The following is an 18,256-nucleotide window of genomic DNA, read 5'->3' as shown; positions in this document are numbered from 1 at the left end:
CCTTTCTTTGGTATTGGGATATAAACTGAATTCCTCATATCTGCCATTCATTGAGTGGTTTTCCAGTCGTGGGCATAATTCGGTCTTTAACTGAATGAATGTTGGATATTTCAGAATGTTGAATATTTTTATTTATTTATTCTATTTATTGATTCTTGTGGCTTTTCTTTATTGGCTGTTATCTGGCCAGTGTGGCTTCACTTTCGAGCAGTGAAGGTTTTTCTGTGTAGCTGAGCTCAACAAAAGTGTCTTTTTTGAGATCTTATGTGTATTTATTTCATCCTTGTTTGGTGAGGTAGTAAACAGACTACCTAAGTTCGTAACTTTAAAAAAATAATATAATTAATGACATTTATTCATGCCCAAGGCACCACATTATCACAGAGCATCAAGCACTCAGACTCTCACTATACTTTCTAGGGACAGTATAGAGTAGATTTTTAGTAGGTTTAGGTTGTTTCTACAGCTAAAAACTGTGTATCAGTTAAGAAAAGACAAGAAAATAAAGCTAAGCCCAGCTGCCCGTCAATCATCCTCTCACTAATGCTGGTTCCTGCTCCTAACTGGCGAGAACGAGGCCTCCCCACGCCCCCTCCGACACATGCACAGCAATCGAACATCTTTATCACCTACACTTGACGAGTGCAGTGCAGTACAGCACTGTGTACGGAGAGCCACACCCTCTACGGCACTCCTTTTCCATCTCTGTGCAGGCGCCATCAACCAGCCAGCAGAGGTCGTAATCGCACTAGTCTGAGAGAGAGAGTCCCCATCCGGCTTAATCCCACCCCTATCTGAACAACAGGCCAATCGCTGTTCATGTAGCCGTTCAGCCTCAGCCGGCAGGCAGAGCCAAGGTTCGATATGATGTATTCGAGATCTCAGCTCTGGTGAACAGCGTGTGTTTTTTACTGCTGCGCCACCTGAGCGGAAGCACTGAGATTCTGAACTCCTCGGTTCGAAACTCGGCATTGCCACCGGTCGGCTGGGCGCCATCTAGCGGGCATAATTGGCAGTGCCTACAGCAGACACATTTCTGCCAGGGTGGAATGATCAGACTATGTGGGTGGGGTCTTCAAACGCTGTGTAAGGACCCTGATTGGCAGATAGAGAGGTGACTGTGCAGAGTGCATAGGTGAAATGGGGTTCCGCTAAGGGCTGCGCGCGGGTCGGAGGAGGAGGCGTGAGCAGCAAGAAGACAAATTGACTACACTAAATTGGGGGAAAATGCATAAATAAAATAGAAAATAAAAGAAAATAAAGCTTACTTAAACAGAAGTTGAATGGACCAATTAAACAAAAGCAATTTTAGAAATGAACACATTGGATGCTGTTTTACCATTCGAAAAGGTCATGTTTTTTAATTGCACTGCTTTTTTAGAAGAAGGAATCAACATTTTTGTACTTCTGCCAACTGGAGCAGTTTTGAAGTAATAAACTAAAGTGAAAAGAAATTAATTGCCATTAAAAGTGCTTTAACAGGAAAAAAGACCATAAACTGGATTGACTATTTACTCATAATGTATATTTAACAATTCCCTGGTAATTGTGGTTATGGATGCCGCATGTGGCAGGATTCTAGTGTCCCTAGTATTTTCTCGTTATGCACTTAAGACTGTTGCCTGTTAACAGTGCCTAATAAGAGGCCAGTAAGCATATGCAGTATAAAAAAAAAAACAGATTTGCTGCTGTACTAATGGCAGTATAACATACACTGCCATGACACTACTGTCTAAGTGTAATGGCAGTGCTGAATTACTGGCCTTTTTCAAGATACTCTTAGCCCACCCCCGGGCATTGTACAGCCCCCACATTCAGGGAGTCTGACTGGCCTGCATGAGGTTACTGGTAATTAGAAATAAGACGTAAATAAGTGTACATCATACGTGCAATAAAATAGCATTGTTTTTATTTTGAAGGGACTTTTTTTTTCTAGTTTTTTTTAGCCAGCTTTAAAGCAACGTGTTGGCGAATAAAACTGTGAGTGCGACTGATACAAAATGTAGAAATATTTAACAAGACATGAATGTCTAAGTATTTATTTATTTAAGTCAGATGTAAAGCCGTGTGTTTAGTTTGTTGCGACCAGATTTCTAGATTACAATATAAATCGCCATTATGGTAGTAAACACACAGGGCGGTATGACCAAAAATTTTTATCATGGTATTTTTTAATTTTTTTAAATTTTTTTTCTCCCCTTCTAGCGCATCCAATTGTTCAGTTAGAATCGTGCTTCCTCTCTGTCTATGCCGAACCCTGCCCTGACGGAGGTGATTGAAGCTAACCCATATCCCCTCCGAAACACGAGCAGCAGCCAGATGCATCTTTGCCACCCACACATCGACGAGTTTGGCGCCACCTAGCGTTGCATGCGGAGAGACACACCCTAAGGGCACCCTCTCCCATCTCTGTGTAAGCGCCTCCAATCAGCCGGCAGAGAACGCAATCGCATTCTGACAGAGAGAGACCCACATCCGGTTCTTTGTCCCACCCCCCACATGAGCAACCGGCCAATCGTTGCTCATATAGCCACTCAGCTTCGAACCGGTAAAGCAAGGCTGGATTCGATACCACGCTCTCAGAATCCAGCCCTGGTTGCAGCGCGTTTCTTTTTACCGCTGCGCCACCTGAGCGGCTATCATGGTATTTTTTAAGATTCTGATGGTTTTACGGTATTACGGTATGACTGAGACTTTTTATATGCCTGTGGCTGATTCTACTGTCATAAGTACAAAGAATATAAAACATTTTAATTTAACCATGTATATAATGAAGGTTTTGAGTACTATAAGATTTGCTTGGCCCCACAAAATAACACAATATATGATGGAATCAGTACGCGTGAAATAGTTGCCATAAATAACATTTTTATTGTTTATTTAATATTTAAATATTATACAATTACCCTTAACTCTCCCTTTAACAAATAAAATGACGTTTGCAAACTTCACTGTACAACTTGACCACTGGTCTATTGTAGAAAAGTGGACAACTTTAAATATCTCCGCTTCCAGTTTGCTTATAATGTTGGTTTAGCAACTGACCTGAAGTATTTTTGCCCGGTAAGACATACCTGGAATCCATTGCTCTGAAAGCTTCTTTCTTGACTGTCTATGGAGAAATCACGTCCTTGCATACTTGCCTATGTGGATTGTTATTGCGTTTGTAATGTCGTTGTTTGCAACAGCTGTGGCTCGACAAACCGTGTAGTATAGAGTGTTTGTCTTTTCTAAACTGCAGACACGCCTCATTTCTTTGGCAGGTTCTTCCGGTGCATATCAGGTCTCTCTCTCTTCATCCTCCATCTGTTTTTTTTTTTTTTTTTTTTTCACCATATCTAGGAAACCTCTCTCATCTGTTAACACTGTCATGCTAACGTTACCTGGCTGACTCGTGAGCTGTATCTAATCTGCACAATGCTCCATAGCGCTTTTAGTGATGAACAATATTATATGATTTGCTGCCTACTGAAGCCTACAGCTGTTGTATTAACTGTGCTACGGTATGGTGGTATATCAATCCATACGGTATGAGGAATCAAAGATGGTACACTGAGCCCAACCCTAAAATGACTGAAAAACAGCAATTGAGGTAATTAAACTGCAAAAAATAGCCATAGCAATATGTGTAAAGTTTAAAACCAGGTTTTTACATTTAAAACCTGCACATTTTATCTAAAACGTGAAAGTTGATTAAATAGTTAAATGATGTTGATGTTTTTACTCTGCCTGCTTCTCATTTTCATTGCCTGATTGTAGCATCTATTCTTCTGGTAAAAGCTTATTAAAAACATACAAGTTACTGCCTTTATACAGATATAAAATTAATATTGAGCAGAATTAAGTTCAACCTATTGGTCTGGTCCTCAACAGCAGTCCCAGTTTCTCATGTAGCCCCTTGCAAAATTTAATTGCCTGTAGGCACGTTTCAGGTATAGAATGAAGATTTACTTTTATTGCTAAAACATTTTGTTAGAACTGAAATGTACAATTTAAATTGTTTTATTTGTGGTAGCTTTTGATAAGCTGTGGGTTGTGTATTTATTATTATTAGTAGTAATAGTAGTAGTTGTAGTAGTAGTAGTAGTAGTAGTAGAAGTAATCTAGCAATTAACCCAAATGTAGTTGATTCTTTAAAAAAAACTGTACAGGAACTTGTTAGAATTGTATATGTTCCACCGTTTGCTGTAATAACAGTATGCACTCAAGCTGGCATTATGGCACATTTTGATGATCCATTCTAACCCAGCATGATCTTACGATATTCCACAGAGCTTTCACAGTTTTCAGGTGCCTGATAAATACTCAACAGGGTTTAGGTCAGGTGATTGTATAGAAAAATCCACAGCAGTCAGCATGATTTGATCTTCTTTGGTCTTTACATAGTTGCTGTAAAGCGTTGAAGTTTGACGTGTTATAAGAGATGTAGTGTATATTACAAGACATACATAGCAAAGTGGTGGTCTCAGACTTGGATCACAGAATAAGACTAAATCTGTTTGATCGCAGTCTGCTGCTATGGAGTCCGTCGTACTGTAGTTACTATCCTCCCACCGGTGTGTGTACATGTCAGTTCACTGTGCTTTTTTTTATATTCGTTTCATATTTGGTACAACCTGACAGTTAACCAGCCCAAACCTGTCACTCCCTGACAGCTCATTAGAGCTGGAGGAAAGCACGAGCATATGGGAGCTGTGAACTAACCAGGGACTGGACCACCGACCTACACATCAACCCGAAACTCTTTAATCAATCCATCCAGCCGTCTCCACTGTTGTTATTTTCTCTCACCACTTCATTTCATTTATGTTTTGGTATTCTCATTTTAGTAGATCACAGGTTCAGGAATGCATATGTGTGTTGCAGTGTTTTGATCTGAACAAGTTCGAGGCGGTGGAGAGTGAGGCAATGCTTGTGAAGGAAGCACTGAAGCTGCTGGATGAGGAGAGGTTCTGGGCTGGGGTCGTCTTCACTGATCTGAACACCAGCGATCCATCACTTGTCAGATACAAGATCCGCATGGACATCGACGACACTGAGAGGACTGATAAGATCAAAGAAAGGTGTGTGGGATAAACACTAGTATGAGGGATTGTACAAATGATACCAGACACTGATACTGGAGCCAATCCAGTAAAAAAAAAAAATAATAATAAAATATTTAAAATAAAAGTATAGTATATATGGCCACAAAATCGGTCCAAAACTTTCTATTTTGTGTTACTTGCTTAAGATGGCTTGCTTATTGTAAAAATATAATTATCATATCAGTATTGACTGATTCCCAGAGGTTTAATGTCTAAATTACATCAAAAAAGGAAGCAAGACAATGCAACAGGAACAGTATATAGATAGTTCATTATATGGCCAAAATATGTGGACATGTGACCAAAAGGTTCTTGGAAATCCCATTCCAAAACCCTAGACATCAAGTTTTATTACTATCTGTGGTTATAACAGCATTCACTTCTCTAGAAAGGCATTCCACCTGTAAGTGTCTGTGGGAATTTGCATCCATTCAGCCCAAAAAAAAGCATTTGTGAGGTCAGGCATCAGTCTGATGTTGGAAAATAAGGTTCCAATTCATCCCAAAAGTTGTGGTCATTACCCTCCACAACACACTTGCCAAACCATATTGTAATTGACTTTGCTTTGTACAGGGACACAATCATGCTGGAAGAGTCTTTCACAAAGTTGAAAGTATATTTATTTTATCTGATGTATTAATAGGGGTTGTCACATACTTTTGGCCATATGATTGACACACCATTATATATTTACCATTTAATGAGTGTATTACCACTTCTTTTGTAAGTGTAAGTTATTTAATTTGTGTGTGTGTGTGGCTTTTCTAAGGTCCTGGTCTCCATCGGCTCGTGATAACCCTTTCAATGACCTACGCTACGTGAGGGGAGGCTTCATATACCTGCAGGACATGCTGGACCAGGGCATCATCCGGACACAGACCGGCATCAGGCAGACTCTCGGGGTGTACATGCAGCAGATGCCCTACCCATGCTATGTGGATGATGTGTGAGTACACAGCACAGTGTGACTGCTTTACATTAGGAGGTGTTAGAGAGCGGTGGGCGTGTGTATGTTGTGAGGGTGGAATTTCTAACTTATTCCTTTAATGAAATTTTGCTCTTATATTCCCAGAGGAACAAAATCACTCTTTTTATTTTAATTTATTTATTTCATATTTCAGGTCCACTTATAACTAAAAGTTATTATTGAATTTTCTTATATATGTTTGTAGCACAAGGTAGTCTTAACTTACCCTGCAGCTATAAAATAAAATAAAAATAAAAATGAATGTATAAAATAGCCCAAATTATAAAGACAAGATAAAATAAGCAGACAGAAACATAATACCTATCTTGCCATAAAATAACACATACATGTTAAACATACATGGCATTAAAATCCAAATATATATATATATATATATATATATATATATATATATATATATATACAGGGGTTGGACAAAATAACTGAAACACCTGTCATTTTAGTGTGGGAGGTTTCATGGCTAAATTGGACCAGTCTGGTGGCCAATCTTCATTAATTGCACATTGCACCAGTAAGAGCAGAGTGTGAAGGTTCAATTAGCAGGGTAAGAGCACAGTTTTGCTCAAAATATTGCAATGCACACAACATTATGGGTGACATACCAGAGTTCAAAAGAGGAGAAATTGTTGGTGCACGTCTTGCTGGCGCATCTGTGAGCAAGACAGCAAGTCTTTGTGATGTATCAAGAGCCACGGTATCCAGGGTAATGTCAGCATACCACCAAGAAGGACAAACCACATCCAACAGGATTAACTGTGGACGCAAGAGGAAGCTGTCTGAAAGGGATGTTCGGGTGCTAACCCGGATTGTATCCAAAAAACATAAAACCACGGCTGCCCAAATCACAGCAGAATTAAATGTGCACCTCAACTCTCCTGTTTCCACCAGAACTGTCCGTCGGGAGCTCCACAGGGTCAATATACACGGCCGGGCTGCTATAGCCAAACCTTTGGTCACTCGTGCCAATGCCAAACGTCGGTTTCAATGGTGCAAGGAGCGCAAATCTTGGGCTGTGGACAATGTGAAACATGTATTGTTCTCTGATGAGTCCACCTTTACTGTTTTCCCCACATCCGGGAGAGTTACGGTGTGGAGAAGCCCCAAAGAAGCGTACCACCCAGACTGTTGCTTGCCCAGAGTGAAGCATGGGGGTGGATCAGTGATGGTTTGGGCTGCCATATCGTGGCCCTTGGACAATACTTGTGCTAGATGGGCGCGTCACTGCCAAGGACTACCGAACCATTCTGGAGGACCATGTGCATCCAATGGCGGTGCCGTGTATCAGGATGACAATGCACCAATATACACAGCAAGACTGGTGAAAGATTGGTTTGATGAACATGAAAGTGAAGTTGAACATCTCCCATGGCCTGCACAGTCACCAGATCTAAATATTATTGAGCCACTTTGGGGTGTTTTGGAGAAGCGAGTCAGGAAACGTTTTCCTCCACCAGCATCACGTAGTGACCTGGCCACTATCCTGCAAGAAGAATGGCTTAAAATCCCTCTGACCACTGTGCAGGACTTGTATATGTCATTTCCAAGATGAATTGACGCTGTATTGGCCGCAAAAGGAGGCCCTACACCATACTAATAAATTATTGTGGTCTAAAACCAGGTGTTTCAGTTATTTTGTCCAACCCCTATATATATATATATACAGTATATTGTAGAACTACAAATATATACAACCCCTGGCAAAAATTATGGAATCACCACTCTTGGAAGATGTTCTGTCAATTGTTTAATTTTGTAGAAAAAAAATAAATCACAGACATGCCACAAAACTATCATTTTTCAAAATGTCAACCTTCTGGCATTAAGAAACAATAAAAAAAAGAAACAAATATAATAGTTGTGGTCAGTCACAATTGCTTTTTTTAGATCAAGTAGAGGAAAAAAATATGGAATCACTCAAATCTGAGGAAAAAATTATGGAATCACTCTGTAATTTGCAGTTCAAAAACAAAACATCTGCAGCAGATTAGATTTGCTAATTATTCTTCAGTTTAAAAAGAGTGCTTACACCTCGGAGAGCTGTTGCACAAAGCAGATTGTCATGAATCATGGTTCCAACACAAGATACAGTGTATCACAAAAGTGAGTACACCCCTCACATTTCTGCAGATATTTAAGTATATCTTTTCATGGGACAACACTGACAAAATGACACTTTGACACAATGAAAAGTAGTCTGTGTGCAGCTTATATAACAGTGTAAATTTATTCTTCCCTCAAAATAACTCAAAATACAGCCATTTATGTCTAAACCACCGGCAACAAAAGTGAGTACACCCCTAAGAGACTACACCCCTAAATGTCCAAATTGAGCACTGCTTGTCATTTTCCCTCCAAAATGTCATGTGATTTGTTAGTGTTACTAGGTCTCAGGTGTGCATAGGGAGCAGGTGTGTTCAATTTAGTAGTACAGCTCTCACACTCTCTCATACTGGTCACTGAAAGTTCCAACATGGCACCTCATGGCAAAGAACTCTCTGAGGATCTTAAAAGACGAATTGTTGCGCTACATGAAGATGGCCAAGGCTACAAGAAGATTGCCAACACCCTGAAACTGAGCTGCAGCACAGTGGCCAAGATCATCCAGCGTTTTAAAAGAGCAGGGTCCACTCAGAACAGACCTCGCGTTGGTCGTCCAAAGAAGCTGAGTGCACGTGCTCAGCGTCACATCCAACTGCTGTCTTTGAAAGATAGGCGCAGGAGTGCTGTCAGCATTGCTGCAGAGATTGAAAAGGTGGGGGGTCAGCCTGTCAGTGCTCAGACCATACGCCGCACACTACATCAAATTGGTCTGCATGGCTGTCACCCCAGAAGGAAGCCTCTTCTGAAGTCTCTACACAAGAAAGCCCGCAAACAGTTTGCTGAAGACATGTCAACAAAGGACATGGATTACTGGAACCATGTCCTATGGTCTGATGAGACCAAGATTAATTTGTTTGGTTCAGATGGTCTCAAGCATGTGTGGCGGCAATCAGGTGAGGAGTACAAAGATAAGTGTGTCATGCCTACAGTCAAGCATGGTGGTGGGAATGCCATGGTCTGGGGCTGCATGAGTGCAGCAGGTGTTGGGGAGTGACATTTCATTGAGGGACACATGAACTCCAATATGTACTGTGAAATACTGAAGCAGAGCATGATCCCCTCCCTCCGGAAACTGGGTCGCAGGGCAGTGTTCCAGCATGATAATGACCCCAAACACACCTCTAAGACGACCACTGCTTTATTGAAGAGGCTGAGGGTAAAGGTGATGGACTGGCCAAGCATGTCTCCAGACCTAAACCCAATAGAACATCTTTGGGGCATCCTCAAGCGGAAGGTGGAGGAGCGCAAAGTCTCGAATATCCGCCAGCTCCGTGATGTCGTCATGGAGGAGTGGAAAAGCATTCCAGTGGCAACCTGTGAAGCTCTGGTAAACTCCATGCCCAGGAGAGTTAAGGCAGTTCTGGGAAATAATGGTGGCCACACAAAATATTGACACTTCAGGAACTTTCACTAAGGGGTGTACTCACTTTTGTTGCCGGTGGTTTAGACATTAATGGCTGTATATTGAGTTATTTTGAGGGAAGAATAAATTTACACTGTTATATAAGCTGCACACAGACTACTTTTCATTGTGTCAAAGTGTCATTTTGTCAGTGTTGTCCCATGAAAAGATATACTTAAATATCTGCAGAAATGTGAGGGGTGTACTCACTTTTGTGATACACTGTATGTCAGTTGAAACAAATGAGAGGATTATAAAACTCCTTCAAGAAGATAAATCATTGTGGAATGTCGCAAAAGATGTTGGTTGTTCCCAGTAAGCTGTGTTTAAAATCTGGACCAAGTACAAACAAAATGGGAAGGTTGTAAAAGGGAAGCATACTGGTAGACCAAGTAAGACATCAAAGCATCAAGATAGAAAACTTAAAGCAATATGTCTTGAAAACAGAAAATGCACAACAAAACAAATGAGAAACAAGTGGCCGGAAAGTGGAGTCAATGTCTGTGACTGAACCGTAAGAAATCACCTAAAAGAAATGGGATTTACATACAGAAAAGCCAAACAAAAGCCATCATTAACACCTAAAAAGAAAAGAACAAGGTTAAAGTAGGCTAAAGAAAAGCAATCGTGGACTGTGGGTGACTGGATAAAAGTGATCTTCAGTGATGAATCGCGAATCTGCATTGGGCAAGGTGATGATGCTGGAACTTTTGTTTGGTGTCTGTCCAATGAAATTTATGAAGATAACTGCCTAAAGAAAACATGTTAATTTCCACAGTTGTTGATGATATGGGCCTGCATGTCGGGTAAAGGCACAGGGGAGATGGTCTTCAATAAATGCCAAAGTCCACATTGAAATTTTGGACGCTTTTCTTATTCCATCAGTTGATAGGATGTTTGGTGATGATGACTTCATTTTTCAAGATGATAATGCATCTTGCCATAGGGCAAAGGACGTGAAAACTTTCCTTCAAGAAAACATATAATGTCAATGGCATGGCCTGCAAATAGTCCGGATCTCAATCCATTTGAAAATCTCTGGTGGAATTTGAAGAAAATGGTCAATGACAAGGTTCCAACCTGCAAAGCTGATCTGGCAACAGCAAGAGACAGTTGAAGGCAGATTGATGAAGAATACTGTTTGTCATTAGTTAACTCCATGCCTCAGAGAGTTTAAACCATGATAAAAGCCAGAGGTGGTGCAACAAAGTAATAATGGTGCAGTGTTTTCTAATGATTCCATAATTTTTTCCTCAGATTTGAGTGATTCCATATTTTTTTCCTCTACTTGATCTAAAAAAAAGCAATTGTGACTGACCACAACTATTATATTTGTTTCTTTTTTTATTGTTTCTTAGTGCCAGATGGTTGACAGTTTGAGAAATGATAGTTTTGTGGCATGTCTGTAATTTATTTTTTTTCTACAAAATTAAACAATTGAAAGAACATCTTCCAAGAGTGGTGATTCCATAATTTTTGCCAGGGGTTGTATATATTTGTAGTTCTACAATTACTGACTGTAGTCCATCTATTTCTCTGCATGCTTTGTTAGCCCTCTTTCATGCTATTCTTCATCGTTCAGGACCCCCACAGAGTAGATAATATTTAGGTGGTGGATCATTCTTAGCACTGCAGTGACACTGACATGGTGGTGGTGTGTTAGTGTGTGTTGTGCTGGTATGAGTGGATCAGACACAGCAATGCTGATGGGGTTTTTAAACACCTCACTGTCACTGCTGGACTGAGAATAGTCCACCAACCAAAGACATCCAGCCAACAGCGCTTTGTGGGCAGCGTCCTGTGACCACTGATGAAGGTCTAGAAGATGACCAACTCAAACAGCAGCAATAGATGAGCGATCGTCTCTGACTTTACATCTACAAGGTGGACCAACTAGGTAGGCGTGTCTAATAGAGTGGACAGTGAGTGGACACAGTATTTAAAAACTTCATCAGCGCTGCTGTGTCTGATCCACTCATACCAGCACAACACACACTAACACACCACCACCATGTCAGTGTCACTGCAGTGCTGAGAATGACCCACCACCAAATAATACCTGCTCTGTGGTGGTCCTGTGGGTGTCCTGACCATTGAAGAACAGGGTGAAAGCAGGCTAAAAAAAGTATGTAGAGAAACACATGGACTACAGTCAGTAATTATAGAACTACAAAGTGCTTTTATATGGTAAGTGGAGCTCATAAAATGGACAGTGAGTGTAGAAACAAGTGGAGGTGGGTTTAATGTTATGGCTGATCAGTGTATATATAAGAAGGCTGAAGAAGGTGCAACCTGCCACTGTTGGACCCTTAAGCTAGACCCTTAACCCTCTTAGTTACTGGAAATGCATTTTGACTCAGTAGTAAGTCATTTTGGATAAATGTCCGCCAAATTTTTAAATGCAAGGGTAAAAAAAAGCGACTAAAGTTCAGTCATTTAGCCATCAAGCAACGATCTATTTTGCCTATATGTTAATCTACGCTAATCTGTTCCTCCTGGCTCTCGCGGATGCCTGCGAAAGACATTAGTGCTGTATCGTGTTGCATCTGGCAGTAGCAATAATTCGTTTATTGATCAAGCTGGAACACACAGGCTCGGAAATCATGTTTTATAGATCTCACACCAGGCCGGTTTGCCCCTAGCCTTTTCAGACAACTGCTTAATTTGTAGCACCTTCAGAAAGAGAAGGTCATGTGTCACCTCGAATTAAGCTATTTCCTTCTGGCAAATCAAGTGAAAGCAGTGACGTGACGAAGTGTCATTGAGCGTCCGCGGTCAAGCCTTCTTCAATTATGCATGTCTCATGCAACCGAATGGATTCGCGTCACTCAACAGCGCTGTTATTCTGAAGTGCGTATAAATAAACGCCGTCTAATTCGGCAAATATCCATTCTGGTGGTCTCATCCGCCATGAAGTTCTTAATGATATGTTAATGATCTTTGCAGATCTGCTCAAAATCTGACTGGGTTTTTTATTCCCTAAACTGCTCCTTTCAGATCTCACAACAGCATCATGAATTTAATGGTCCACTCCAATTTTGCAAATTCATTGTTTTGCTTAATAACTTGATTACACCAACAGCTTCTGCTCACAGACCAATGATCTTATATTGTTCTTTAAAATTTTTATCATTTAATAATGACCAAAGCACTGCCACATCATAACACCATCTTTTATTTATCGTCAGTATGTTTTTGGGATTCTGTATTTGCATATGCCAGACAAACCCATGTTTATAAAGAGTGTCCAGTTAGATTTTGTGTTGTTGTCCATAAAACATGTTCCCAGAAGGTTTGTGAATTATTTAGGTTTTTTTAAATACCAGATTAGCAGCAATATTTTAATATTTAATAGGTAATGCTTTTCTTTTCTCTACAACTCCAAATCAGTTGTAGAGTTTCTTACATTTACTTTGACTTTCATTTGATTGCAGACAAGATGAACCTGAGATATTTCATGTTTTATCTGCTCAACTTCATTTCATTTATTAATAAACATCCGTTCCTACATTTCAGGCCTGCAACACATTCCAAAAAAAGTTGGGACGGTAAAGCATTTACCACTTTGTAATGTTGCCGTTCTTTTTCACCACACTTAAAAGACATTCTGGCACCGAGGAGACCAAGTGATTTAGTGTTTCAGCTTTTATTTTGTCTCATTCTTCCTGCAAACACGTCTCCTCACATTCTCTATTGGGGACAGGTCAGGACTGCAGGCAGGCCAATCCAGTACCCGTACCCTCTTCTTCTGCAGCCATGCCTTTGTAATGTGTGCAGCATGTGGTTTTGCATTGTCTTGTTGAAAAATGCATGAATGTCCCTGGAAAAGATGACTTCTTGAAGGCAGCACATGTTGCTCTAAGATCTCAATGTACTTTTCTGCATTAATGCTGCCATCACAGAAGTGTAAATGACCTTTACCAAGGGCACTGACACAGCCCCATACCATGACAGACCCTGGCTTTTGGACTTGTTGTTAATAACAGTCTGGATGGTCCTTTCCGTCTTTGGTCCGGAGCACATGGCGTCCATTTTTTTCCAAAAAAAAAGACCTGGAATGCTGATTCATCTGACCACAATACACGTTTCTACTGTGTGATGGTCCATTCTAGATGCTTTAGAGCCCAGAGAACTCGACGCCGCTTCTGGACATGGTTAACATAAGGCTTATTTTTTGCACAGTAAAGTTTTAAGTGAGATTTTTGCATGTAACTATTGTAGTGCTTCACAAAATAATCCCCTACCCATGTGGTTATATCAGCTATTGTTAAATGACGTTTCTTGATGCAGTGCCATCTAAGGGATCGAAGATCACACGCACTGAAATTCCTCCTGAGTTCTTGAATCGTTTAATGATGTTATGCACTGTAGAGGGAGAAATATGGAAATCCCTTCCAGTCTTTCTTTGAGATACATTGTTTTTAAACATTTCAATCCTTTTCTCACACATTTGTTGACAAACTGGAGATCCTCTGATCATCTTTGCTCATCAAAGACTTTCCTGGATGCTGCTTTTGTACTAAACCATGATTACAATCACCTGTTGACATCACCTGTCTGGAATCACACCAATTTTGAGTTTTTTTCACCTCATTACTAGCCCTAAATTGCCCCCGTCTCAACTTTTTTTGGAATGTGTTGCAAGCCTGAAATGCAGGAATGGATGTTTATTAATAAATGAAATAAAGTTGAGCAGATAAAACATGAAATATCTAAGGTTCATCCTGTCTGCAATCAAATAAAAGTCAGAGTAAATGTAAGGAACACTGCATTTTTATTGTACTTGCATTTTCCATACTGTCCCAACTTCAGATTTGGCGTTGTATATTACGATAATTAAAATCGTGGTTTCTTTTTTATTGTGGATTTACGAGCACTAACACTTGCTGAGACTAGGAACATCAGCAGCATTTCTTTTCCTGGGATGAGTTTTTAATTGCTCATGAAGACATCTTTCACAGCTCTCACTGTGGCTCTTCTACAATCAGATCAGGCTGGACCATTATTAGGAACTAGTTATGCTTACCAATGAAATGGTTACTCTGTTGATTGAGAAGCCAAGGGGGCAGTAACAGAAACAAACAAGCAAGACAAATACCTGATGACTACACTTAGAGATTCTTTTACAATGCATATCACTATTGATCTATAGACCCAGCATGAAAAGCAGCTTTTCTGTTTGCCATTCATCTCTTGCTGATTAGAATTCAGGCTGAGTTGTGCATCTAAATTCAGCTGTAATTGGGGGAAAAATGACTATGATCCCTCCCATGGCAAAAAGTTTCACCTCAGAATGTTTAATATGTTGTTCTGTCTTGGAAAGCTGGTTCAATTTGTGTACAGGTTATAATGTGGCATAAGAATTATGTCTTGGGTTTTCATTTTTTACAAGGACCAAATTGAGATGGCTAGACGACTGGGTCAGAGCATCTCCAAAACTGCAGCTCTTGTGGGGTGTTCCTGGTCTACAGTGGTCAGTATCTGTCAAAAGTGGTCCAAGGAAGGAACAGTGGTAAATCATGGGCGGCCAAGGCTCATTGATGCACATGGGGAGTGAAGGCTGGCCCGTGTGGTCCCATTAAACAGGCTAGCTACTGTATCACAAACTGCTGAAGAAGTTAATGCTGGTTCTGATAGAAAGGAATCAATACACAGTGCATCACAGTTTGTTGTGTATGGGGTTGCATAGCTGCAGACCAGTCAGGGTGCCCATGCTGACCCCTGTCCACCACCGAAAGCACAAACAATGGGCACGTGAGCATCGGAACTGGACCACTGGATGAATCACGTTTTCTTTTACATCACGTGGCTGGCCGAGTGTGTGGGCATCACTTACCTGGGGAACACATGGCACCAGAATGCACTATGGGAAGAAGGCAAGCCGGCGGAGGCAGTGTGATGCTTTGGGCAATGTTCTCCTGGGAAAACTTGGGTCCTGCCATCCATGTGGATGTTACTTTGACACGTACCACCTACCTAAGCATTGTTGCAGACCATGCACACCCTTTCATGGAAACGGTATTCTTTGATGGGTGTGGCCTCTTTCAGCAGCATAATGCGCCCTGCCACAAAGCTAAAATGCTTCAGGAACGGTTTGAGGAGCACAACAACGAGTTTGAGGTGTTGACTTCTCCTCCAAATTCCCCAGATCTCAATCCAATCAAGCATCTGTGGGATGTGCTGGACAAACAAGTCCGATCCATGGAGACCCCACCTCACAACTTAGAGGAGTTAAAGGACCTGCTGCTGACATCTTGGTGACAGATACCACAGCACACCTTCAGTGGTCTAGACGGGTTGACGGGTCAGGGCTGTTTTGTCAGCAAAAAGGGGGCTATATAGAAGCACTTAATAGTTCTACAATTACTGACTGTAGTCCATCTGTTTCTCTACATACTTTTTTAACTTGCTTTCACCCTGTTCTTCAATAGTCAGGACCCACACAGAACCCCCACAGAGCAGGTATTATTTAGGTGGTGGATGATTCTTAGCACTGCAGTGACACTGACATGGTGGTGGTGTGTTAGTGTGTGTTGTGCTGGTATGAGTGGATCAGCTACAGCAGCGCTGCTGGAGTTTTTAAATACTGTGTCCACTCTATTAGACACTCCTACCTAGTTGGTCCACTTTGTAGATGCAAAGTCAGAGACGATCGCTCATCTATTGCTGCTGTTTGAGTTGGTCATCTTCTAATCTAGACCTTCATCAGTGGTCACAGGATGGTGATGCCTGATAGGCGTATATATGACTTGGGGTTTAACCTCACCTCTGCGTGTGATTTCCTTCCATGTACCCAGTGTTTCTTGGTGGCACCACAACTTGGTGACCCTTCACTAAAGGCATCTTTCATTCATCATTCACTAATAATGAATAATGATGAATATGTTTTGTTCAGTTGTTAAGTATGTTCTATTACCTGAAGTGAATTTTTCTACGGTATGTTAATGATCTGCTTACCACTGTACGTATTGACAGTATTTTTTTAAGAACGTCTAATTTGATTTAACTTCTTCCTGGTCTTTCATTTACGATGTCGTTCACGTCTCACGCTCGTTCAGACTGATCTTCAATCTAAACATTAAGATGACAAATGATCTCATAGCAAGATCAATTGAGCCTGCTGAGAGTGGATCCCAATGGGCCCTGCAGGCGTCGATTCGATGGAGCTGAAGTTGCTGATGTGGACCGATCTTCATGAATTATTTTGCAAGACGGAATCAGTATCCGTCAATAAAACGTACATTCCGAGCCGAGCCGGGCCAATCAGACGTACCTATTGGTCGTATGATTTCCATCAGCGTTTACATTACCAAGCTGCCTTTGATGAATGATCTTCACTGACTTTGCTATGTCATGCTATTTTATTTTTTTTATTTTTTTTATTATTTCATTCTGAACACCAGCTCCCTAGAGGCAGCGTGTGAAAAAAAAAAGAGGGAAAGATGGGAGGGATAGGCAGGTAATGAAGTACAAATCTCTCCCTCCTTCACTTCATTTAGCAGCCACTGCAAAACAACAAGGTCATGCTGATCCCATGTGGGTGTTGGAGACAGAGCGAGAGGCATCAAAGGAGATGAATAGAGAGCATAAACCCCTGAAATCCGGCTGCACCCTCAGCCATTTCCTCCCCGCGTCCCTGCGGACAGAGCCGGACCTGCATCAATTATTAACGCTCCTGAGCAGTTCTTTCATTCATAAATTATACACAAAGGAAAGCGAGCAAGAGAGAATAGGGCTCGCACAGAGTGAGAGAGAGAAAGAGAGAGAAAAATGGAATTGTGTCTCCACCGTTCGGTTTGTAAACACGTACTGTTGCTGAGAAAATGCCTCATCTGAAATTCAAATGTAATTTAAGGCGCAGGGGTGTCTCATCTCTTTTCCTGCCCGTCAGAAACCATTCACCATGTGAAGCTCCGTATCCAAGGGATGATGAGTTTGAAATGAATGCGGCTCATCCTCATATTCCGGCAATAGCCACGCTTAATGTCCTTTGTTTCTTAAGAAAGCGTTTATTCTCAGGTCTCACCGGACCGGTAAGAATAATAAAAAAGACCTATACAGTGATCAGCCATAACATTAAAACCACCTCCTTGTTTCTACACTCACTGTCCATTTTATCAGCTCCATCTACCATATAGAAGCACTTTGTAGTTCTACAATTACTGACTGTAGTCCATCTGTTTCTCTACATACTGTTTTAGCCTGCTTTCACTCTGTTCTTTAATGGTCAGGACCACTACAGAGCAGATATTATTTATGCAGTGGTGGATCATTCTCAGCACTGCAGTGGCACTGACATGGTGGTGGTGTGCTAGTGTGTGTTGTGCTGGTATGAGTGGATCAGACACAGCAGTGCTGCTGGAGTTTTTAAATACTGTGTCCACTCACTGTCCACTCCTACCTAGTTGGTCCACCTTGTAGATGCATCTATTGCTGCTGTTTGAGTTGCCCATCTTCTAGACCTTCATCAGTAATCACAGGACGCTGCCCACAGGGCGCTGTTGGCTGGATATATTTTTGGTTGGTGGACTATTATCAGTCCAGCAGTTACAGTGAGGTGTTTATAAACTCCAGCAGCGCTGCTGTGTCTGATCCACTCACACCAGCACAACACATACTAACACACCACCACCATGTCAGTGTCACTGCAGTGCTGAGAATGATCCACCACTCAAAGTG

At 41.2% G+C, this 18,256-nt stretch overlaps 1 protein-coding gene across 1 annotated transcript in view; it reads left to right on the top strand.

Annotated features, from left to right (window-relative positions):
• LOC134326904 (phospholipid-transporting ATPase ABCA1) overlaps positions 1-18,256 on the top strand; it is a 245,300-nt gene that overhangs the window by 74,413 nt on the left and 152,631 nt on the right. The window contains exons 12-13 of the mRNA XM_063009016.1: positions 4,867-5,063; positions 5,857-6,033. Of these exons, the coding sequence (XP_062865086.1) occupies positions 4,867-5,063; positions 5,857-6,033 (374 nt within the window). The remainder of the gene's footprint in view (positions 1-4,866; positions 5,064-5,856; positions 6,034-18,256) is intronic.

The sequence above is a fragment of the Trichomycterus rosablanca genome, chromosome 14, assembly GCF_030014385.1.
Source record: "Trichomycterus rosablanca isolate fTriRos1 chromosome 14, fTriRos1.hap1, whole genome shotgun sequence".
NCBI classification, from domain to species: Eukaryota; Metazoa; Chordata; class Actinopteri; order Siluriformes; family Trichomycteridae; genus Trichomycterus; species Trichomycterus rosablanca.
This window is presented reverse-complemented; position numbering and strand designations above follow the sequence as displayed.